Source organism: Phaethon aethereus, assembly GCF_964289735.1.
Source record: "Phaethon aethereus genome assembly, chromosome: 3".
Classification (NCBI taxonomy): Eukaryota; Metazoa; Chordata; class Aves; order Phaethontiformes; family Phaethontidae; genus Phaethon; species Phaethon aethereus.
In genome coordinates, this window is record NC_138576.1 from 60,385,453 (window position 1) to 60,409,616 (window position 24,164).

At 42.5% G+C, this 24,164-nt stretch overlaps 1 protein-coding gene across 2 annotated transcripts in view; it reads left to right on the top strand.

Annotated features, from left to right (window-relative positions):
• Window positions 1-24,164, top strand: part of NKAIN2 (sodium/potassium transporting ATPase interacting 2) — a gene marked incomplete at its 5' end in the record, with an annotated part of 580,773 nt that overhangs the window by 551,536 nt on the left and 5,073 nt on the right. For both annotated transcript variants that reach the window (XM_081998199.1, XM_081998200.1), the window contains one exon: window positions 9,445-9,505. In XM_081998199.1, coding sequence (XP_081854325.1) covers window positions 9,445-9,505 — 61 coding nt within the window. The remainder of the gene's footprint in view (window positions 1-9,444; window positions 9,506-24,164) is intronic.

Genomic DNA, 24,164 nt, shown 5'->3' on the forward strand with positions numbered 1-24,164 from the left:
GTTCAGTTACTTTAAACATTAGATGCCACAGGAAGAGGCTTTATTGACCTTTAAACCCCCCTTGACACTTGATGCTGTTATATTGTGCATCTAGAGCAAAATGTTTGCCCTAAGCAATGCATTTGCTAGATGTGTGGATCCTAGGGAGATGCAATGATGCAGAGCACCCCATGCAGACTTCTTTGTATTTTCACAGAGATACCTCTCTTTCCTTACTCCAGACCATGAGGCCTGAGGGAGCTATTTGGTTAAGTGTATTCTGCCTCGTCTTCCTTACATGCATTGCCAGAGAGAGAGACTATCCTTAAAGATATCCCACCTTCCCATCTTGTGCATGGGCACAGGCAGACAGAGTGCACAGGTAAACCCTTCCTCTGACAGTCACCTTCCTGGCAGCTCAGTTGCTGATGGCACTGTCAGAGAGATCTATCTATTCTTCTGTTGTTAGCTCACAATTTCCACTGGGCTTCTGAATGATTATTATTGTATTTTAATAATCAATCAATGTTCAGGTTTTATCACTTCAGGCCCTATTCATTTAGATCACATCATCTAGAGCTTTTCCTATGAATGCCTTATTTGGTTTTCTTTTTGTAAGTTAAAGTAATGAACTTGACTGTTCAGGTTGCTGAAGAGATGCTTCAGCTGAGCTGTGCACTTTGTATACCATACATCAATCTGCCTTGTCAACACCGCCATCAACAGCCGTTGTAGGAGCACTTTGATCAGAGTTTTATTAGGCTGTTACACCTTGACCACCACCTTGAAACCAGTGTAGTGCCAAAGCTGTCATGTACCATGAAGCTTCCTGACCCTATGACCGTCATCAGAGCCTTCAAATAAACAGCAATTCATCACAAGGAAAATAAATAGCATCACAGGGAAAGAGTCAGTTGTTACTGGAAAGTATCTCTCACCTCTGATGAAATGTTCTGGGTCTTGCCATTTATGTGACAGCATTGCTCTAACTTAATCTAACATGTAATGATGGAGAAGAGAAAATTACCTGTGCTTCCTTTCCGAACTTTCACTCTGCACAGTTTTCATGGTTGGCCACAGTCCTAAGAAACTGGCAGACACAGCAACATATTACTCCCTTTCTCATCCTCTACTCAGTCTCCTCTGAATGCTTCTATTTCCCAGATCCGAGGGCCTGGTGTTCACACTCGCATCATCGAGGTTCACTTGCCATATGGGTGCCTCAACATGGAGGGATGGGTTTTCACTGAACAGAAGCTCTCCTATGTGTTTGTTTATCAGGAAATCAGAGTTCTGTTGTACCATCAAAATATTTCCCCCATACAATCTCCACAAACTTCAAATATGCTTTTTTTTTTTTTTTACTACTGCCCCTCAAAACAGTGAGTAGCATTGATAATCAACTGTTTCATCTAATGCAGTTCAATTTAAAATGCTAGGCATTCATTTGGTGGGCTGTGAGGAGTCTGTGGCTTTATTAGATCTGCAGCATAAAGAAACAATTTTTCTTATCCTAATCCTATGGCTGTCTGGAAAAGGTGACACACAGTTAGACATAATGATAAGAAAAGCTACTGCTGCCAAAGGCAGTCAGATACCAAAGCCAGATGACTAAACCATTCCAAAGCATTCCCAGAAGACAAGAGGGGGAAAAAGGTCCAAAGTTTTTTTCCATAAAAGTTCTCTTGCTATAAAACCTTCAGCAAAGCCCACATACAGACACGTTTGCTTTAATAATCCATTCCTATTATTAACAGAATGACCAAGTGATACATATTTTAAAGCCTTTTAGTTTAAGATTTTTTGTTTCAACTTCATTCTTGTTTTGTTGTTTTGCTGTTGCTGAGTGGATAGAGGCAGCTGACCTTGTTTTAAAAATAAATGGCATGATTTTTCCCAATCTACACAGCTCTAATGGCTAGATCCCTTTGATGTGAACAGCAGCCACAGCACGCTGTTGACCCCTGTACAAGCAGAGCTCTGTTCTAACAGCAACAAGTCGGGCTTCAGAGCAACACCATGAGAGGGAACAGAGCACCAGACTTTTCCATTTTCAGGACTTCCCATAGTCGCAGTTTGGATGGAATTAATGAAAATGTGTAACCAAGTATATTCTTTAACCACAATCAAGTGAGAAAAGGTAAAGTAGAGACAATCCCGCAAAAGCAGAAAAGAGAAAATTAAAATTTCTCTATTTTTTTAAGAGAGTTTTTGCGGTACAAATGCCTTCAGCCTGCACTGAGCAATGTGCACTTGAGCCGCACTCCGTACCTGCTGAATGCAGCTGGTGGAGAATTTGCTCCTGGCTTCCCAGCCCCATCATTGCTCCAAGCTGTGACCCGGGGATCAGCACAGGTCAGCCCGCTGTGGCCTCCCTCTGCGCCCTGAGACGTGCTTCCTGAGGCAATCCAGCAGAGTCCAGGCCAGAGCGTTTCACCTGTGGAGCAGGAACGTCAAGTTCAGCACCGAGCCTGAATCTACAGGGTGCTCCGCCGTTCAGTTAACACGGAGGTCGGCAAGAAACGATCCCTAACTCCACCTCGTACAAGCCGGTAGCCCCTGTATTTCGGGTTGTCTTTGATGTCTGAAGCAGGAAAAAAGACATCCTTCTCTTTAGCTGTGGGATGAAATCATGGGAAAACGCCAAATATCATATGGTTATCAAAAGCATAAATCACACTGAAATACCTAGGAAGAAGGAAGATTTGTAGAAAGTTTTAGGTCAGATTTGCAGAAAAGTCTTACTAAACTTTCAGGAAATTTGGGTCAAGCTGAGTGTGTGTAATACAGCTTCAAAACAGGTAAGTATCTCTTGCTTTCTACTGTTGTTAAAGGTTTGCACAGCTCTTATCTGACAAGCCACAGTGCTGTGATTTTCAGTGCCCCTGTGGTCTCTTCAATTCATCAGGTGAAAAAGCTTGCCAGGGAAGACCCTAAGGGAACAGCTGCCCCGAACAAGACAGCACCACCCTTAAGCACGCAGCAGCGTTTCAGACAAAAGGATTCTTCTAGTAGGTCTTCACGGTGATCTTCAAATGCTTATACAAAAAGGAAATCTCCAGAAAATTGAATAGTCCACTGAGAAATAAAGAAAGAATTTATGCTAAGCACCTTCTAGACAGCTGATATAGAAAAGATTATGGTGCACTTGTTGAAATAAATGCAATTTTTATCACACTTCTATTTTCCAATGTGTCTAGATTTATCTGTATTTATGATTCATGTTTTTAGTGCGCCTACTGAAAAAAAAAATGAAAAACCTCTGGGGCAGTTTTCAGCTTAAGAAAAGAATGAAAAAGAATTTGACAACTGCATAGGCTAAGAAATTATGGGTTTGTTTTAGTTTGATTTTCAACTTAATGATTGTCCACTAAATATTATTGTTAACATGGCAATTTTACACTGGCCTTTTTTAATAATTATTTTATTGCACAGGATAAAGCTCTTGGCCATACTAATGAATCACACTTTCCAGACAGCACATAGGTAGTTAATTCTGTAGAATAATGACTGCAAGGCCACACAATCTACATTCTTCATCAGGAATCTGGTCTGATATCAGTAGTTTTCCAACATTCCCTTTATGATGAACGATAGTTAAACTTGGAGGCATGACAGAGTTCTCATAATGGTAAATGTAAGCACAAATAAAAGCGTACCTCAACAGAGTTGTTTCCATGGAACATAGCTTGAGTTTTATATTAAACTCTAGCAGTGATCTTCACTCACTGATGCTGCACTGCTGCAGGCAGCGAAATCATGCTTGAAAGGCTTTTTGCAGGGGGCAACCTTAGAACCCCCATGACACTGACTTAACTCTACAGATATTGAGAGAAAGGTCTCTGTCTCACCTTTTCTGCTAAATAATGAGTATGATTTTTCTGACAATCAATACACTGGAAGCTTTCTAGATAGTAATTCTCCAGTTCTTCAGTTGCTCATAATGTACATATATATATCCAACCTCCAAAAATCCATTTTAGAGAAACACTGTTCCATAAATGCACAGCATTACAAAGCGTTTACATATGCAGCCCATGTAAGCTTAAGGAATATGATTACACTGCACATGGGTAATCATGTAACATCACAGTTTTGCCATATAAAGTTCCCAGGGACAAAATTAACCTCCATGTAATTCTGTATCATTATTGCTTGAACTAACCCTTTTTTTTTTTTACCTGAGATCTTAAAACCACGTTTGTAGAAACCTGCAAAAACGTAGTAATGAAAAATAAACACACAAGCCTCAGTATTAGCTATTTCAGAAGATACTTTAACATCCGCCCATAGGAAAACACAGTGGTTTTGTGTTTTTTAAGTTTGAAGACCATTTCTCCTGACAAAGAATAATTCTAGAATAAAACATGCTCCTTCAGTGAAGCCAAGACCATGTGCTATTTCAATAACCCTTAACTCATTCATCTTCATCTTGAGCCTGCTCCTCATGACCTTATCCTACTCAAATCTTACTTACTTTTAGTTTTTGTTTCTTCCTTGCTGTCATTCTTTTGTTTCAGGTGTCTGGCTTAATAAAGATAACTCCTAATAATGCTTTAAAAGAGGGAAAGGTGGGGGCCTTGACCAAGAATGATGGTTTTTCATATAATAGCCTTTTTCCCAAATCTGGTGCTATTTGCAGTGTATGAAAACATTAATCTGCATATAAGTGAGAAAAAATAGCAAGACATTAGTATTTGATAAATACTGATCTGATTAAGCCTGATCACAGCACTTGACATTTTGGGTAAGTCTGGAAGTACACTCACGGAAAACTCAGGATCTAAGAGTCTCTAGCAGTGTAACAGGACACTGCTGACTTGGGTGGGGAATAGCCTGTCCACTTTTTTGTTTGCCTTATATAGCTATAATAAGGCAATAAGATACATTAATATAATTCCATAATTAATCTCATTGCCAAACCTTTAGTAGTGCTGTTACATTGCTGATTTATTTTAGGCCTTTGCTGGTCTTGATTTTTAAATTGGCAGAAGGAATGATGGCTTTATGAAGGTGTTTATAGATGAAAAAACCCTAAAAAAAATTTAAGAGGTGTTTAAGATCATTGTATATAAAAATGCTCATCAGATGCCATCAAAGTAAGGTGCCAGGGAGCTGGTGCAGGGATATGCAATGTGCCACTCTTAGAAAGAGTGGTGTTCAACTATACTCTCATATGGACATATTAGGGAAAGTTGTAAAAAGCAGATTTTTTCAAGCTGCAGAAAATGAGGTTCATAAAAACATGCATTCACTAATCACTATATGTCTAAATGAGCAGGAGCGTTGTTAATGGTTCCTTCTCCTCTGGAGGCCTGTTCTACGGCATTAAAAAGTGAATGGGACAGATGTAGACACCTGGTATGGATGGGTCTGGGATCCAGATCTGGTCTTCTGTACATTGCACCTATTTCTTTTTAGTGCTACATGGTTTATAAAAGAAAGCTCAGTTAATTAAATAAAAAAAAAGGGGGGGGGGGGCTGTATGCAAAGCAACAAGAGTTTCCAAGATTTCCTAGTTTTAAACAGATTTTCTGAGACAATCAGGCTCATTCTCTTCTCTGTCTCTGAGGACTCATTCTTTTCCTTCTCACATAAGACAAAAATCTCCCTGAGATTCTGAATCAGGAAGACTCTGCTCTGTGTAATTCTCATACTGCACTCAGCACTGCTGTGTTAGAGGGCTTCCCAGGAATATATTAAGCGATGCGACTAACCTTTATCATTTGGGATTTTCTTTTTTCTCTCCTCTTCTTCTCCAGGGGGAGAAGTGTTTCATTTGGAATTTATTTTATTTATTTTGTGCTGTACATAGGTATGTTACAGTGTGTTTTTCTTAGAGAAATAAGGTCAAAGAAATGCATCTTCCACTATAACAAAGGGGGCAGATTTTGTGAGACCTTCATCTGTGTGGGAATTAATTAACATTAATTAGCTGACTGGTCCCCAAGAAGTCTCTGCCATGTGTGTAGATGAGCTGTACCCTTCCTACAGGAATTCTGAGTCCACTGGGGAGAAAGAGTGTTCCTGGTCTTCATCCCAGAGGTCTCTGTATTTGCCATGGGCTCAGGCCATTGAGCATCCTCAAAGTAAAAACTGCCACTTTCAGTTCTGAACCTCAGCTCTGCGTGTGTGCCCTCTGCTGCTGATGTAATTAGAAGATAAATCTTGAATGGCTATCACTGGATCAGAAATGATAAACCGCTTGGTTAAAAAAAGAGAAAAAGCAAAAAATTAGTGTGATGTTCAACTTAAAACAAAATTATTATGTGTTCGAAGCAAAGTGTTAGATAAATTTGGGAGAAAGGAAGGTTTATTTTACGAACTCTGATTATCTCACGGGAAACAAACCTCCATTTGTATTTAGAACAAAACAACTTCTAGCTTTAAGGCACTCTTTTAATCAGCAAGCTCATCTGATGAAATGTTGTAGGATTTACTTATATATCAAAGGAGTTCCCTAGACATTTAAGGGATGCAACTGAATACAATTAAAAGATCAGTTGTAAGCACAGTTTGTGATACAGTTTGTTTGCTGTGCTTTGCAAGAGAAGTTTAGTTAATAACATGTAAACTTGTGGTGTTTTAATAGATAGTAGTAAAGTATTGAACTGTGTCACAAGAAAAGCTTTACCATGATGAGAAGCTCGACATGAGACGGCAATAAGCGCTTGCAGCCCAGGCGGCCAACCATATCCTGGGTTGCATCCAAAGCAGCATGGGCAGCAGGTCCAGGGAAGGGATTCTGCCCCTCTACTCTGCTCTGGTGAGACCCCACCTGGAGTCCTGCGTCAGCCTCTGGAGCCCTCAGCACAGGAAAGACATGGACCTGTTGGAGTGGATCCAGAGGAGGGCCACAAAAGTGATCAGAGGGATGGAGCACCTCTCCTGTGAGGACAGGCTGAGAGTTGGGGTTGTTCAGCCTGGAGAAGAGAAGGCTCCGGGGAGAACTTATAGCAGCCTTCCAGTACCTAAAGTGGGCTTACAGAAAGCTGGAGAAGGACTTTTTACAAGAACATGTAATGATAGGACAAGGGGTAATAACTTTAAACTGAAAGAGGGTAAATTTAGATTAGATACAAGGAAGAAATTCTTCACTATGCGGTGGTGAGGCACTGGAACTGAAACATGTTGCCCAGAGAAGCTGTGGATGCCCCATCCCTGGAAGTGTTCAAGGCCAAGTTGGATGAGGCTTTGAGCATCTTGGTCTAGTGGAGGGTGTCCCTGCTTATGGCAGGAGGGTTGGAACTAGATGACCTTTAAAGGCCCCTTCCGACACAAACCATTCTACAATTCTGACTGAAGCCACCTACTAGAGATGCAACTATTCAGCTATCTTGGACCTGATGGTCTGTAAAAAGAGAACAGAGAAACTATTAAGCCAAGGTTCACATCCAAGAATGGAATCATTTATGAACAACCTTTCTGGGACTAATTCATTGCTGAATTAAACCTCATGTAATGTCATTGAAGTCAATGGGGTTATACAGGGCATAAGGGAGTGGAGCAAATTAACCCTCTGTCTTGAAGCCAAGAAACCAAAGGAAAGAGTAATCCAATAAAACAGATGCAATGCTGATATTAGCTGAATGTCACTGTTCTTGGTACAGTGCATTCTTTGTGTCCAGCGGTGAATATTTCATCCTTCCCAGGGGTAAAATCTTACCAGCAGCACTATAAGCAGATTTATAATAAATGACAAAATTAATGGTTTAGTTCTGTTGTAATGCAGCTTCTGGGCTCCCAACAGGAACTTAAATAGTTAGCAGACAACATCTATGCTGGCTGCAGTGTGATCTCCAAATCAAGCCTTGATCTCTTCAGAAAAGTCCTGGGGCTGGCCTTTCTTTTTTTTCCTTTAGCTGTCTCTCACCCATATAGGTGTTAGAAGCTAGCATGCATAGGGATGAAGAGCTTTCTACATAGAAAATGGAGAGAAATACCAGGAATATCTGTGTAAGACCTGCAGTAAATTAGGCACGGTCACTGCCACGGGTGTGAAGGCACTAGGAAACAGAATGGATTTGTTTGCATTTCATGTATATGGGTAATATTAAGGGCTCCAAGACCCCATGATATTGCAGTGATTGGAGGTGTGCCTTGGATTAATAAAAAAATTAATCCATTTGCACCAACCAGCTTTCATAATAATACATGGTCTTCTTTCAGATTTTACCCTTTTTACTGTCTGACCCACTGATTACTTTGTCTGAATTTAAATTCATCATCTCCCTCAGCCGGAGATTATGGGTTTGCACCACACACACAGGGAGCTCATTCCTGGCTGGAGCCTTCAGGCATTTTTATTATCCATACAAAGAACTAGTTCCCAAAATCTACAGTTAGGTGTGCAGCTCATGAAAAGATCTCTGTGAGGTGACCTGTACAGAATAACACATTTTGACAACATGGCTCACTTTTCACTACAAAAAGATCAAACAACCTGAATTCCTTTGACATCCTACCATGCAAACTTCAGTGTTGAGCTGAAGGATGAAAAATGGTTTGTTGGCAATCAGTGGAGGAAACTCTCCAGACCTACATGTAAGGGACGCCATGCAAAGCATGTAACACACGTGGCACATGCTCCTGCTCCAGTATTTGTTCTGTTGCTTCTGGTGTAACTTCACAGCAATGACAGAACTTAGTGGAGGGACTAGCAGAGGACTCGTGATATTTGGCCAATGGCATGTGTGATATTGGCCATTTATTCCCTTTTTTTATTTTTCAGGTGATAGAGTAAGATAAACAATATGCCATGGTACTCGAGAACCATTCCAGATCTTCATTTTCTTTAAATCCTGTTGCTCCTGTTTACAATTCAATTCTGGGCATGGTCTGAGGAAGGGAATGAAGGGAAGGAGATATGAATTTGCCAGCTGCAACATGAGACTCTGATGTAAACACATCCAGACCTACCCAAAGTGCTAACTATATCTTGAGGCTTGGGGACTATTGCAGTTACCGGAACAAGTCCCACTAATCCACAGCTCTAATTTCCAGTGATAAAATATCACTAAAAGGCCAGTTTACAAGTGCACTGAATTCATCCTCGATTTAGCTGGCATGGTTCTGCTAAAAAAAAGAGTTCTGCTAGAGGGTTGGGTTTTGTTGAATAACAAATCTGATTTTGACAGAAATATTTACATTTTCAGTGGCTAAAAGTCCATCTGTACAACCACCCATTTGGTTTTCTGATTTTCAATAATTAAAAAGTTAGTAACAAAAAATTGTTGATCTATTTTTGGAAGTTTTATTGAAGGGTATGTTTTTCAAGAAAGATGCAAAATTCCCCTGACTACTTCCAATTAAAATTACCAACCTGTTGGGAAAAATTATCATTACCTCATCAAACAGAGTCTGGCAATTTTTTTTATTTCTGTTTTTGTTGTTGCTTTTCTAAAACCAGCTCTTGTTTTTCTATGGTATTTGCTTTACATCTAATGCTATTACATTTTGTTTCAGCTGGCGGGCTTCATCTATGCCTGTTATGTTGTGAAATGTATTACTGAAGAAGAGGACAGCTGTAAGTACTAAAGCTTCATTACATACAAAATGAATTCTTTTTTTTTAAATCACCCCTCCACTATGCTGGCTCTTGCTGACTACAACCTAAATGCCTTATTACACTGTAGCCAGAACATGCTTTCTGTCCATCCTTCTTGATCTAAAATTTGCAAATGCCTGAAAGACAAAGGAGTCATGAAATGCAGCTTAAAAAAATACATATTCCTTTCTTCTGAAAAGATCATTGCAGGGTTTTTTTTTCCTTACAGCTTATCTTAAGACATAAAATTAAAAAAAAGCAAATTCCCAATTGGCAAATACAAGCCTTTATTTATTTTTTTATTCCAGATTGTTATTAACTATCTTCACAGTAATTGCTTACCACTGAGTGTATAGTTCTTCTGTGTTGACTTGTGTGTTGGCTTGTAAAAGCACTTCTGGCAAAATAATAGCTTTAGATCCTTGCAGGACCTTCATTTATGAGAGGTGAAACCGTGGAGCTCCTCTTTGTTCTTGCTGCTCCCAGGATGCAATTACAAGGAGCAAAATGATTTCATATAGATGTATGTTTGTGTTTCTTCTGCTTATTTATTTCAATAGAAGCCTGTTGAGCAGAATTTGCTCTTATTACATGCTATGGAGTCAAGCCATTTCATTTTTTCTCTACTCTAACCTTGATTCTTTAAAATGGGCCACTGCAGCTTTTCAGTACATCTTGGGATTCATACTAAAGCACTTTAGAAACGAGTATCAGAACTGCATGTAACTTTGATAAAATATACATGAATCCTAGAGAGAGCTCTGCAACAGGAAGCTAAAGTGTTTTTATTTGATTGAGAGTACTGCTAGGGCTGGTGGGGGTTCCTTTGTGTGTTCTCCTGCGTAGAAAATAGCTGCAACCCTATAATCTATTGGCAATATAGTGCCACTCTGAGTCGTCAAGGAGAGATTTAGTGCCAAAATCAAACCACACTTCAAAACTCTTTCTGACTATGCTCATTTCAGTTGCCTCTGTTTTCTGTGTTTCTGGCAAGGAAGGCATAAGAGTAAAAAGATTTCGGGACAGGTGTGTGGAGCAGGGGTATGTCAGAAATAGGTCTTGTCATTTTAGGGAAGGACCCAGTCATATCTGCGTTCTCCTACTCTCCCATTAAGTGCATTCACTATCCACAGAGCAGGAGGAGAGTGATTCCTTCCCCCCAAATGAAATTCCATTTAATATCATTCTGCCCTCTCCTCTAAGGGCTTAAATCTTTTTTCACTCTTCTGTAATGCTTTAGGGCATGATATAAGCAAGAGGCGAGGAAGGGACTTGTGACTTGGCTCACCAAACGAGCACAGAAGTTGGAGCACGTTTGAGAGATTTCTCCTGCGGTCTGTAAAGCAGCATTCCTGGCAGCGAAGCACTCTGGCCAATATGGTGTTGTTTTCTGCTCACTGCAGTGGGAGCTCCCTGTTGTTCAGAAGCCACAGATCGTCATGCTTCTTTGAACCCTTTCTTGCCATTGTCTTGCCTATTTTGAGGCTTTCATTACTTTGCTAGTACACCCCGGCCAGGCCTCCTCTTCCAGCCAGCGATCCATCTTACTCACCTGTGAGCATCTCTCTGAGGTACCGGGGCGAACCCAAGCCCAGCGCGATGAAGCCAGGGTAAGCTCAGGCACCGCAGCTTCACCTCCGGTGAAGTTTGGAAGCAGGGCTGGAAAAAAAGAGAAAAAGGGAACTTCTGTGGGTGAGTCATCCCAATGCTGTCATAATGCTCAAATCGGATTTGGGCCCCTCAAGGTATAATAAAATTAAAACAGCTTTAATTTCTACTGAGAGGCTGCATTTAGCAGAGAGTAAAAACTATTCTAGTTGTGTCTCTGCTCAGGCATCCACTCAGACGTGCATCAAACGCTCACTGTGACAGCCAGGGACTGCAGTCCATACAGATACCTACTGCTCAGGTTTAAGTTTAGATTCTTTTATTTCCATTTAGATAGGTTTTCTCACCTTTTCCCTCCCTTTTGGCAGCACATCCATCTATCGCACTCCTCTGAGAAGTGTTGTATCCCTTATGGATGCCATGTTATTTAGTATTTATACTGCAGAGGAGGATGCCTAAGCATAACTTCCTCAATACGTTCATGGATGGGGTCATCTCATGCAGACCGAGTGAATGTGAGGGAGAAAAGCTTTCAGAAAAAGTGGAATATGGCCCAGAGCCATTGCTAGACCTTCCTGCATATGCAAGTCTTCGGTCCTGAGGTCACTCCAGACCCACTAGCTGTGTTTCTCTTCTCATAGTCTCTCCTCTTCCATTTTTTCAGTTCCTCACCCCTGCATGCTTGCTGTGCAGCCTCTACAGTACAGAAAGATGAAGACATTCCTCCTGCCCACGATGTACTCCTTCCCCCAGACTTGCTAGGCATCTAGCAGCGCAGAAAAAAGCTTTACGCTGCCGCCCACCAACCCCCGTCTAGCATCCATACCTAGTAAGGCTGAGCTCATGGTTGCATGCACGTTGGCAGCTGGTGTCCCACTGTGCACTAAAAATATGTCAGCTGTGAAAGATCCTCTGGTAAAAGCAGTTACCACAAAGGAACTCTTCCACACCACTGCCCTGCTTTCCCAGCTTCTGAAGTGGTCCGTAAAGAGCAACAGAGGGACACTGCCATCTTCTTATCCACCTCTATATTCACACTCATCACAGGAGAAATACGGATCTCTGGTTTTCAGGACACACTCATGCCTGTGAAAGTGGGATGCCTTACTGCCAGTCACAGAGGACCATAAGGATAACTATATTGGTCACATCAAACAGGCTTTTAGCCACAAGTCCTCTCTGATGAGACAGAGTCAACAGAAAAAGCCTTTTGCTTCTCACGATAGACATGGTGAACACCCATACACTCAATTCCATTTCTTCTACTTTGCTAACAAGACATGGGAGCAACAGGAGAGGAGCAAAAAAGGCAGAAACACTGAACCTGTCAGGAGTGGGCAGCAAGGCATGAAACTAGAGAAAAAGTCATGCGACATCCAAGAGCCAGAAAGGGGCCTGTTCCAGATTTTAACCAGAGGAACATATCAACACTGTTCTGGAGCAGAGAAGGTGCCTCATCTTCTGTTGGCACAGAGCCTCAGCTGCAGAAACACAATCAAGTTGCTCTTAAGCTGCTTCAGCTGAATTAGCTTTGCTCTTAGAGTAATTGGAACAAGCTGAAAGAATTACTATTTCTCCATTCTTTATACAGGTTTTATTAAGAGAACAAATCAGCAAGGGTAGAATTAAGCAAACATTTCACTAAGATTAACCTGCTGTAACCTCACTGAAGGATTAGGAATGGAGCGATACTCTGATCAAATCAGGGTCATAACTAGGGCTGAATCAGCAAGTCTAGAGGTTTTAATTACTCACACACCAAATAAATCCGGCGGAAGGCCCCCTAAATCAAAGCACAAGTCTGCACTACCTTTCCTGAGAACAATCTGCTTTGGGTTAATTCTGTATCAAGGATTAAAGAGGAAGCTGCTTTCCCTCCCGGTACAGTCCCAAGCAGCGCTTTAACGCTGGGTGTACGGGGGCCCAACTGCAACACCCATCTCCAAGGGTCAGACAAGGGTGGCTTCTCTTGGCAGTGGTTTGTGGATCCCAAAGGTCCCTTCCGCATCCCATTCCTTGTGGCTGCGTAGGGAGGAGGAACGCTGAGGCTTGGAGCGCCTCGGGTCTCCGCCTGAGGAAGACGAGGGAGGACGGGTGGCCAGCAGGGCTGCTGCCGACTCAACGCTTTCCTCTTCTCTACTGCCACTGGTATGCCTTAGCCATCGTCTTTCTTACCTCATTAGCATTATTAGCTGCAGCAATTAAAAATAAAGCATGAAAATGTCAGCAACGATCATTACTTGGAGGCATTCAATGGCTGTAAACTTATCGGAGCTCCTCATTTGTTTTCCAAAATCGTATTAGGCCTGCATTTTTCAAAGGCTGCACATTATTTTTAATAACATTGAAATGCTCATTTAATGTGCATTTCCTCACTAGCAATTTGGCTCCCTGCTATAAGTTGTTACTGCCTTACTAAAAGAAAATTCAATGTATTTTTGAAAATGTTATTAAATATACAGATATTTTGTGGAAAACCTTGGAATGCAAGCGATAAAGCAGCATCCTCCTGGGGCTTTTTGTCTGTAAGCAATTAAAAAAGGAACCTGGGTTACTGAAGTGGGCATTCTGCACTCGCCTTGCAGGTTCTGTTGAAAGGGGACTGGCTGGTTATTAGGCAGACGGCTTTGGCTGGGAAGGAACCCCAGCCTAGTGTTAATGACCAATTCAGCCTGTGTCCCACAGAGAAACCCTATTCCAGAAGGCTCCCTTGCAGACCCAGACAGGGAGAGGAAACAGCGTTTACCTGCCATAACACAATGGCAAGGCAATCAGAGAATAAATGCGGCCTGTCTGACTGTTCCCTGAATACCATGAGGTGCCACCTTTGCACTCTCTCACATGATCAGGCATCCAGCTTGCACATATACTGCCTCCTTTTCTCTTGGCACTGCTCCCAGGTAAACTGCAGAGCAGAAGAAATTGCAATTGGGTTAAATAAATTTTTGCTGCATATTCCCTTGAGCCCAGCTTTTGGGGATGTCTGGCACAGAAATAAATCTCTAGCTAACCCTTTAAAATTATTTCACAGGCCCCATAAAAGCTTGAATTCAAGATTCTATTTGAATTACTGAAAACGCTCATGAAGACAATACCCCAGATAGAGGATATCTACTGGTGAGCAATACAGCATAGCAATTATGAGCCAATAAATTCAGTGCCAAGCAATAATCCACTCTGGGATCCTAGGCCTGACCTGGGAAGTCACAAAGGTGATGACAAAGATTTTCTTTAAAAAGACAATATTAAATTCATTAGGTGTGAGCGCTGTGAAATTTTGACAAACTTATGGGATAGGTAGGAAAGCCTTTTATTTTTAGCTCTCTTACAGGCTGCCTTCCACCTCTGAGCAGGTTATTTATCCTCTCCATACTTCTGTTTCCCATATTTAAAATGGGAAATAATGACAGGGACAAACTACAGGCGTATTGCTTCATAACTTTGAGCTTCTGGGGTTAAAGACACTATTGAAGTGCAGAATATGCTCAGGGATAACTTTATTTCTGTGCCAAATGCTTTTCACAATCTGCTTAGCAAGACATTACAGAGAATACTACCTTGGCTTTCTTCCCTACTTAAAAATCTCTAAAACAAAGACAAAGAGAAACGGGTAGCAAATGTTCAGCTATTAATTCTGCTTCTTTATTGCCCTTCCCATTTTCTGGTGAATATGGCTGTAAATTCTGAGACTACCAGGACAGGAGAAAAGATAGGAAGGAAACAGAAACTAAGGCTGAGGGAGATGGCTGGAGATGACTGCAACCATCATCTTTCTGCATCAAGGCTGGTCTTGAATGCATCCCTGGAGGCTGTTGTCCTGGGCAGCCTGGCAGGTCTCGTCCCCTCCAGCGGGCAGGTGACACCACAGCTGCAGTGTAAGCTGCAGCCCTGACAACGAGGCGTGACCTGTTATGCTTGTGTAACACAACACAAGATAGGAGGTACCAGGTCTATCCAGCCCAATATCCAATATCCAGCAACAAAGAACATCTGACACTTACTTCCATATCTATTTGCCATATAGGCATGTAAGAACACAGCAAGTTTGTTGTTCCCCAAAAATCCTGACCGTACTTTGCAGTTCAGGCACTTCCTTAGCCAGAAATGGTCTCGCCGTATTTCATTGCCCACAATGATCTTTTCTTCCTGAAAGTGTACTCCTGTGTTTGAACTAAGCACAATTTTATCAAACACAGCCTCCCGGGAGAAGGAGTTCCAGCACCTCAGCTATACATTTTGTTAGTTTTGCACCTACCTACCATTTGTGTAATATGTCCTGCATCTTTCTCTGGAAAACAGCAGTCATTCCATCTTCACCTTTTTCATCTTTACCTGTTCCATGCTGCCACAGGTTTTATAGACCGTCTTCAGCTGCCTCCCTCAGACTATGTGGGAATATTGCAGAACTTGTGATCATTTTTTGGTAGGTGAGAGGGGGTTTCTGCATCTTCAAACCCTTTACATCATTGAATAATAGAAGTGGAACCTGTCATAAAGGAATAGAGGTATCATGAGGAGAAACACATTTGCATTTTTGGGCCCCTCACAGATGCCACAAAAAGTCAAGGATGGTATTCATATCACACAGCTACAGATACATGGATTTAGGCCTGCAGTTTAAAGTAACAATTAAGATTTCCACCACAGTCGATGGAGGCAGGGATGTAACTCTAAAGAGTAATTTGCCATACCCATAGTAGACACCTCTCTCACAACAGGGTGAATCACTGGTTTGACTTGTCTGGTTCATGCTAAGGACAGCCTAGGCAGTCTGAGGAGGGAATATAGGAGGAAATAAGCATAGGAACAAATACAAGCCAGTATTTAAAATACAATTGTTCAACTGTTGAACGGGCCATTCATGAATGAGAATTCACTACCAGGCTACAAAAGCTGAAGCTACAGCTTGGTTTTGCTCAGCTGCACTGTCCAATTTACAGCCCGTGGCTAAATTAGTTTTTTCCATTTACTTGTTTCATTTAGTGTGGTGACTGCTATGTGAACTAAGTAAATCAAAGGGAGGGAAATGGGATGCCTTCAGTTGTCAGGATGCTGATGGAAGCGTCAAGGGAGGGAAGCCTTTGAAATCCCATGGTACTACCTCATGCTTGTCATCCTAAAGAGAGCTGTCCTGGAGAGCCACAGTGCCACCGGGAACATTTAGGAAATTCCCTGAGATGCCTGTACAGCATCAACCTTTTGCATATATCAATAGCTGGTTCCTGTGTCAATATATCCAGCCATGTCCTGTCTTGGAGGGGACCTTTCGCAGAACAGAAGGATGGTGTTGAGCATCTCATTCTCACCAGCACAGAGCACAGGCATGCTCGCTGGTTAGAAAGGACGGGCTGAAAATATCTGAGCTGCAGAGTGCGAGGCTGAAGTGCAGGGGGAAAGCCTATGGCAGGAAGATACGAGAACTGAAACCAGTTGCGTCTGAGATGCAAGTGGACCTGAGCAGTCCAAGGTGTCACAGAGCTTGGCAGACATTACACAGCCTGGGCTGTGATGATCTGGCACTGCGCTGCAGAGAAAGAAACAAACTTAAAGCTCAGAGGAGGTGCAGTTTGTTTAAATAATAGCAAGTAATTAGTCTGAAGACAAAATCAGTGATGGCATTTTATAATTACAATTAATTTAAAGGTTAATTTCCTTTGGTGCTAAAATCTTATTTAAAACATTTACCAGGAAAGGAAATTAGGATGTTACTATCTAGATGCATGGAATGCTTCTGGGAATCTATGCCTATTATCACTAGAAAATTAGGTTAGACTCAAAGTGGGAATTTCAATTCATTTTAGTGTATAATAGATGGTGGTCAGGGCCTTGAGTCAGAAGGGTTGCTTAGGGTAGACTGTATGATTTGCATTTTCTTTGTTTGTGGGATTAATTGCAAATGTTTCCAACAAAAGGGTTGGGTTTATACATGAACAAGCTTGACATGAAAAGAAAATTGGTTATGGATTGCTGCCTTCGTAACTAATGAAGTTGATGTTCAAGGAATCCCTAGGAGACAGGGCTGTGGTATGAGGCAAATATATAAATAAAATCACACGGGGGGAAATGGTGGTATTGCTGGTTCCATCTATGATAATTTCTCTTCTCCCTCACTGTCTTCCCTGCCACTCCCCTTGCATCCATCACCGCTTCCTGTGGGGATTGTCAACCTCAAGTTTAAAAAATGTCTAAATAACATAATATAGAGCTTGAAGGAAGTAACATTTCCATTCCAGCAGATCATCACAATGGGATACTGCTTAATAAAATCAATGCATTGTAACAGCCAGGGGGATATACTTACCTTGCATCTTTTTTTTTTTAACTATTTACCACCCACGTTTTATCTTTTCAAGAAAGACAAGTTGCAGAAGTATTGGAAAAGATCCACACATGTGAAAAGGGAACAAGGAGTTGACATCTCTCTTACAAAGAAAGATACATTTCATACCAAAACATTTTGAAAATATTACTTGCCTTGAATTGTTTCAGGAGAGGAACACGAAGTCCAGATCATGACACTACGTCCCACACGGTTGCATCAAACTGGTAGCAGAAATGAGGTAGTAACTAGTGACTGTTCTGAGAACAAAAGCCACAGATGATGTGAAGATATGCTCAGGCTGTTGCCACAGCTGAATAGGATGTGGTCTTCCTGGCCATGGAAGTGTTTTGACATTTAAAAATAAACACAACTCATATTCAAAATCAGGAAAATTCAACAAAACCTGAGACTCTCCACAAGCTGAAAATTTCATGGAAAATGGTTTCAGGCAGACCGCCGTGTTTTGCTTTGATACCAGTGAAAGACTTCATTTTGATGCGAGTCATTTATTGCTGCTTTGTGCTGAATGTGCAGGGCAGGCTTTGGAGGAAGGCCCTCCTGCACTGTGCCCAGGGGAGCATCTCCTGCTTCGCCCTGATGGAGGGAGGGCAACTCGGACCCCCTTGAAGCGCAGGCGGAGGAGCAGCCCGCAGGCGGCCGTGCATGGCTCCTGGCCCCCTTCCCCACCCTGGTTTCCCAGCCTCTGAGGGTGCCTGACTGCCTCTTCAGGGGTTCAGCCAAAACTATTGTGTGTAAGAGAGCAGGTCCTGGCCAGCCAAGCTCAGTCTGGACTGAAGGACAGCAACATCTCTGAGAGGAGCAGTGATGACCTGCTGTGGGTGGACTAGATTCTGTCCTGAAAAGGACACTTGCCCACAGCCCTAGTGTCTTCCCCACTGAGACAGTCAACATGAGCTCCTCACAGTTTCCTACATGCCTGGGATGTAGCTTTGTACTAAATTATTTTTATCAGCATGCCTTCTGTTAAATTTTGCCTTATTACTTTTCCTTTTAAATATCTAGATAGGTCTTCATTAGCATTGGATTGTTAACTTTCATAGATTTGGGCCTTAATTCTCCACTTTGTTGCACCTACTAATGACTCATTCTAATTTATTAGTGTGGTGGTCACACTTGGAGGCCACTGCCCCAGGCATTGTCTTTTTCCTCCTTTTTTCTTTTTTCCTCTCTTTATTGCTTGCCCCTAGCAATGATCTGGCTAAGAACAATTTTTCCTAATGATTCATTTGATAACTTCTATGATAATTAAGTCTACCCACATTTTCTTTAACTCCTAGAATGATCTGTCAGTCAAAAACTATTTCAGGGCTGTATTTTTTTGCTCAGTACTCAAGCATGAAAATTTGAAAGCAAATGGCTATTATCCAGCAGTGTCCAGGTCTGTGAGTTTAGAAAAATAATATATTCTTCAGACTATTAAAGTTCTCATAGCTAAGTGGAGGTCTTCTACAGACTCTTTACTGCGCATCAGACAAGCCCCACTGCAAGCTTGGACAAGCCTTGCAAAGCCTTGCAGGGGTCAAGCAGCAGCCTATCTGACTACAACCCTATTTTCAGGTCCGTAAGTTTGACAGGTGGCTTGCTGCATTTATCAATCAGATATAAAAGGCAGCACTGACCATTCCAGTGCACTATATCTCATTGCTACAGCTATGCTCCAGCCATTTCATCCCAGCCTCCGGCTTGTGTTCCTTCCTGCCCTACCCCTGGTCCCTGTTTCTGCCTTCAGCTGCCAAAGCCTGACTCATGCTGCCCAGCCCTTGCTTGGTGACTCCTGGCTGCTTTCCTCCTGGCTCCTTTCCGCTCAGCCATGACCCTGGTTACCACCTCCCTGACATAGTTCCTGCTGCTGGCCAGCCCTGTGATTCAAAAAAATATAAACTCAATAACACCAAAGTGTTATTAAGCACAAATCTTTATTGCAGCGCCGGACGCATGGGGGATATCTCCTCCTAACATGTGTGCCTTGAAACAAAAGTTCATCCCTTTATATACCTTAAAGACATGAATATTCACACACTTTCCTCTGCCTCCCTGCCTATCTACTACATTTACATAATGCTGGCGTTGCAAAACTACACTACGCATGCGCGGGGGTCTCGGGTGGTCGTCAGTGGTCGTTTGGGGAGTTACCCCCTACTCCTTTTTCCTTTTTATGGTCACAGGTCTCCTGAGGATAGTTTCTGCTCCTTGGTTGGTTGTCTCTTCTGCTCTTCAGCCAAGCGTTTTTTTCTTATCATCCTTTGAGCACTCCTGCTAGGATGTTTCTATTCTCAAGGTTAAGGTATCTTTCTCTCTACTCATTAATCTCTCAGTCCTTGCTCTTAACTCTTCTTTGTTTTGGCTTCATGAGGCCTCTTGGTTCTACCCACATGCTTTCCTTGTGAGTAACTGTTTACACATAACTGAAATGTTAGCACTGAGGCAAGCGTAGCCTAAGGACTATAAGAGTAGGCTGTTAAACACAATCACACAGTCATTAGGCCAAAGAAATCTGTACAAAAGCCAAACCAACCATGCAATCAACAATCCTCCAGAAAGTACACACAACTACAAAAGGACATTTACAAAGCCCACACCTGATTAATTACACATGCTAAAATAAACTTGTAACTGTCCCAGGTCCTTGTTTCACCTGCCTTGCTGAGGCATTGCTTCAGAGCATACTCTTCCTCACCTCCTGTCCTGAGGCTCTGCCGCTGGCCAGACCCCTTCTCCACCTAGGAATCCGAGATGCATTTTAGCTTCTCTAATTTCTGGACCCTCAGCATCATTCATCTTGGTGTTTTCTGCTGGATACAACCACGATCTGGGCTCACCTTGAATGCAACATCTGCATTCCTGTTTGGTCCTAATTGCAAGGAGTACCAGGCTCAGATCCCTGTCAGTACTTCTGTAAGGGTGGTGGCACCAGGTGGTGCTCATCAGATTTCACAAACCTGCATCTTATCTCAGAAGGACTGACCAAAGAATTAGCCAGGGAATCAACAGCAACAGAGACAGAAGATGCTGCAAGCCCTTATCCAACAATAGGTGTGATAGGAGGAGAAAAATCTGGAAGAAAAGCCGCTGTGAAGCAAAAAATTACAGAGTAATTTTGACTATTATAAAAGTAAACACCATGGAAATAGTGGCAATGGGGCAGAATCTGAGCTGAGAAACTTCACTGAAATTCATGAAGGGGTTTCCTTTTGCTGCTCCTGTGGACATCGTAGGGCTCAGAAATGCCATGAAGTCATGGTTTAAAAAACCTGAGGCTTTTGTTTCACCTTGCAAATGGGTGAGCTAAGAGCACCCACTGGCAGCTACTGGCTGTTTGGCAGAAAAGCAGTTTGCTGCACCGCAAGAACCAGACCGAGTGTCCAAGTCCTTACACCGTTTCTGAACCCTCCCGTGCTGGCAAGAAGGGCACAGCCTCACGCGTTGGCAGACGCCCTCCTTCCCCCCGCTTCGCCCGGGCTTGGCTCTATCCCGTTTCGCGACTCTAAATCACTGTGTGCTCAGCACAAAGACCAATAACGTTTGATTAGCGACCAATAACGTTTGATTAGCGTTGTAAACAAAGTTTATTGAGTTTGTATTCAAGCAAACCTCCTCCTGCGTGCTATATTGTGGAACAGCCACCAGGCCATGCTCACAGCACAAAGAGGCAGCAGCACTACAGTGTTCGGAGGTGTCTTCACCGAACAGCAGGGCGGGTACCGGGATACTGGCAAAGCTGCAGGAGCAAGGGTGTCCCCATATGTTCTTTTATATTTTTTCCCATATGTCTTTCCCAAATTTATTAAAATGAAGCCTAAATTTACTCCTCTCCATTTTTTTAAGTTCGGTTAGTTTTTAGCTACCAGCATTTGTGCACGGCTCGCTCTTGCCTCACATACTCACTTCTGCACCAGCAGCACCTCCAGCGATGTTATTAGCTGCAGTTTGTTTGCCATCCCTCCTCTCTCCCAGCTGCAGGTGCAGTGGGGTGCCTTGCTGTGGCAGCGAAGCTTAATCACTGCACTTGCAAAGTCAGAGTCCAGGAGGCCAAGTCTATGGCCTCCGGAGCCAGTGTACATAAATTTAAGACCTCACGTGCCAGATGTAGCACATGTACACCACACCTTCTCTCTCTGCTGTACCACGCAGGAAATATGTTCGGTCGTGGCAGCCATGTGCAAGAAGCACCCGCGTACACATGCACACACGCTTCCCTGGTCATTAGCGCTTTTCCAATGGTATCATATTTATCATGGGAAACTGTAAATTTTTTATATTATTTTAATGCTTTAGATTCATTAGTACTTTTAAGGACTACCATGATGCCAAGCACTGTACCAACATGAATGGCAGCCCTGTTTCTTTGACCTTGCAATCTATGTATTAGACAACAGGGAACTGGTGGGTACAGGCAGAAAGTGAGCACAAAGAAACTATGAGCAAATACTGTTCACTGTGGTAGACAAGAATTTGAGGGCATTGGCAACCTAATTACTGGCAACAAAGCAAAGAGTTTTGGGGAAAATAATAAGAGAACTGTTTGTGAAGACATTCTCACAGAGAGAGAAAGTGTTTGGAAATTTTGCTAGTATGCAGGTCAAGCTGGCAGCATGGGCGCAGAATTTAGCCTTTAGAACTGGAAGGAAGAGAGACTGATGTGAAATCTCTACAAAAGGCTTTAAAGGTAAAAAGATTTAGCTTCTACTTTTTGTAATATGGAAGATTAAATCAGTAGCAGGATTCAGAGAGGAGTAACTAGCCAAAGAGATGAGTCTTGCGGCTTTCATCTCAACTACACATTTGGTGAGTTCAAAATAAAGGAACAATTGTGATGTTTGACACTGGGAGCCCTGGGTAAATGTTATAGCTGTGTCAACAGACAGAAAATTCTTCCTCTTCAATATGCAAAAATAATCTTCGGAAATTGAATCGTGCACAGCCCAAACCAAAGTTGACATCTAACTTATATTCTCAAGTGATAGGCAGACTTGAGGATACAAGTGCCATCGTTCACTACGAAAGGTAGCAGAGAAGGTTATGGAGGACCGGCTAAGAGTTCTGGTTTTAGCCATGCTGAACTGGGATTGATGTTTAATTATCCATGGGTAAATATCACAGAGAGAAGCTGAGATTTTAATTTGTATAGAAGGAGCAGAGTGAGCACAAGCAGGTTCCCTGTGACACCTCAGAGAGCCGACGACTGCAGAATTTGCGTTTGTGAGTGCAACTAACCCATTCACAGGAGGTGGGGAAAAGTAAAAGGCAGAGGTTACTGCTCATGGGACTCTGGCAGAGTGCTGGAGGGAGAACCACCGAGAGAGGAGAGGAATGTTGAGAGGAAGAAGGTGAGCACTGCAGAGAAGAAAGCAGAGGCCAGCAAGGCGAAGGTTTCAGGAAGGAGAGAGCAGAGGCTATGCAAAAGGTGGCTGGATGACCGTGGAGAGGACTGTGTGCACTGGGCTACCAGTACCCAAATGTGGATAGGAAGAGGTGATCTGACAGCGGTTCCAGCTGTGTGCAAGGGACAGAATACAAGATGGGAGAAAATCTTCTGCAGAAATGGAGAAAAGTGCTTGGCACCATCAGGAGAAAGAGAGAAAATGGGACAAGCAGGGATAAGGGTGGAGATCATTTTTTAATGAAAGGAATTTACATGTATTTGTATTGGGAGAGAAATGAAAAAAAAGAGATCGAGAGAAAAAAGTCTGTCACTGGGACAAGCAGAAGTTTTACAGGACAAAATTCCTGTGAGTCTATTAAGAGAGAAGTGGAAATGAACTGTAAAAGGAGTGAAAAAAGCTGTCAAACTGAAGAAAGGAGGACTGCTTTATCAGTTTGCTTATACAAGAAATGGGAGACATGGTGTGCAGAGAAACAAGTGGAGATGGCAGGAGGGAAGTGGATGGAGAGGTGATGGGGGTGTCTGGGATGGAATGAATAAAGCTTGAGAGGCCAAGCTGCTTCATCAGGGAGATGGACAAAGTGGATGGACAAAGGAGGAGAGGAGGAATCGGTGACAGAAGTCACCCTCATTACAGAATTACTACCAAAGACATTTTCACTTTCAAAGAAGGAGCCACGGGCGGGAAGCGGATGCTGTGGTGAAGGCAGGGTTGATGGCTGGCAGTGCACTCACGCTGTAAGACGCGGGGCCTCACGCACCACGCGTAGGTGTGAGGCAATCAGCAAAACAAACATTAGCAGCAAAGGAACAAAGTAAGGAGAGGGTTTGAAAGCAGTCAAGAAGTCATCCGTACTGCAGGTCACAGGTTGGCTATGTATATGGCTGTTTCCCAACCTTTCTCTCTCCTTTTTTTGGGATAAAGCCACTCATCTCCCTCCTTATTCCTAAACTCTATATCCTTTCATATCTAGTCGGCACTGATTTTTGGATGCTTACTAAAATGCAAGGGAAGCCATAGTGTCAGTCACATTTCTATACACATATGCCCTAAACTACTCTTTCGGTCAGATCCTAAGCTAATGCAAATTATCACTGCTTCAATGAAGTCACTGAAGCTAGAAATATATATATTAGCTGTGGACCTGGATCTTTATGCTTCTATATTTATATCTTACAGAGGAAAATTTCTGTAAGGAGAATAGTGTCTAGTCTTCTGGTTTCTATTCAATAACTTTCCTTTTCCTTTCTACAGGAAGATGTAATTGCTTTTATTCCACGCTGTTTCCTTTCTCTTTGCCCAT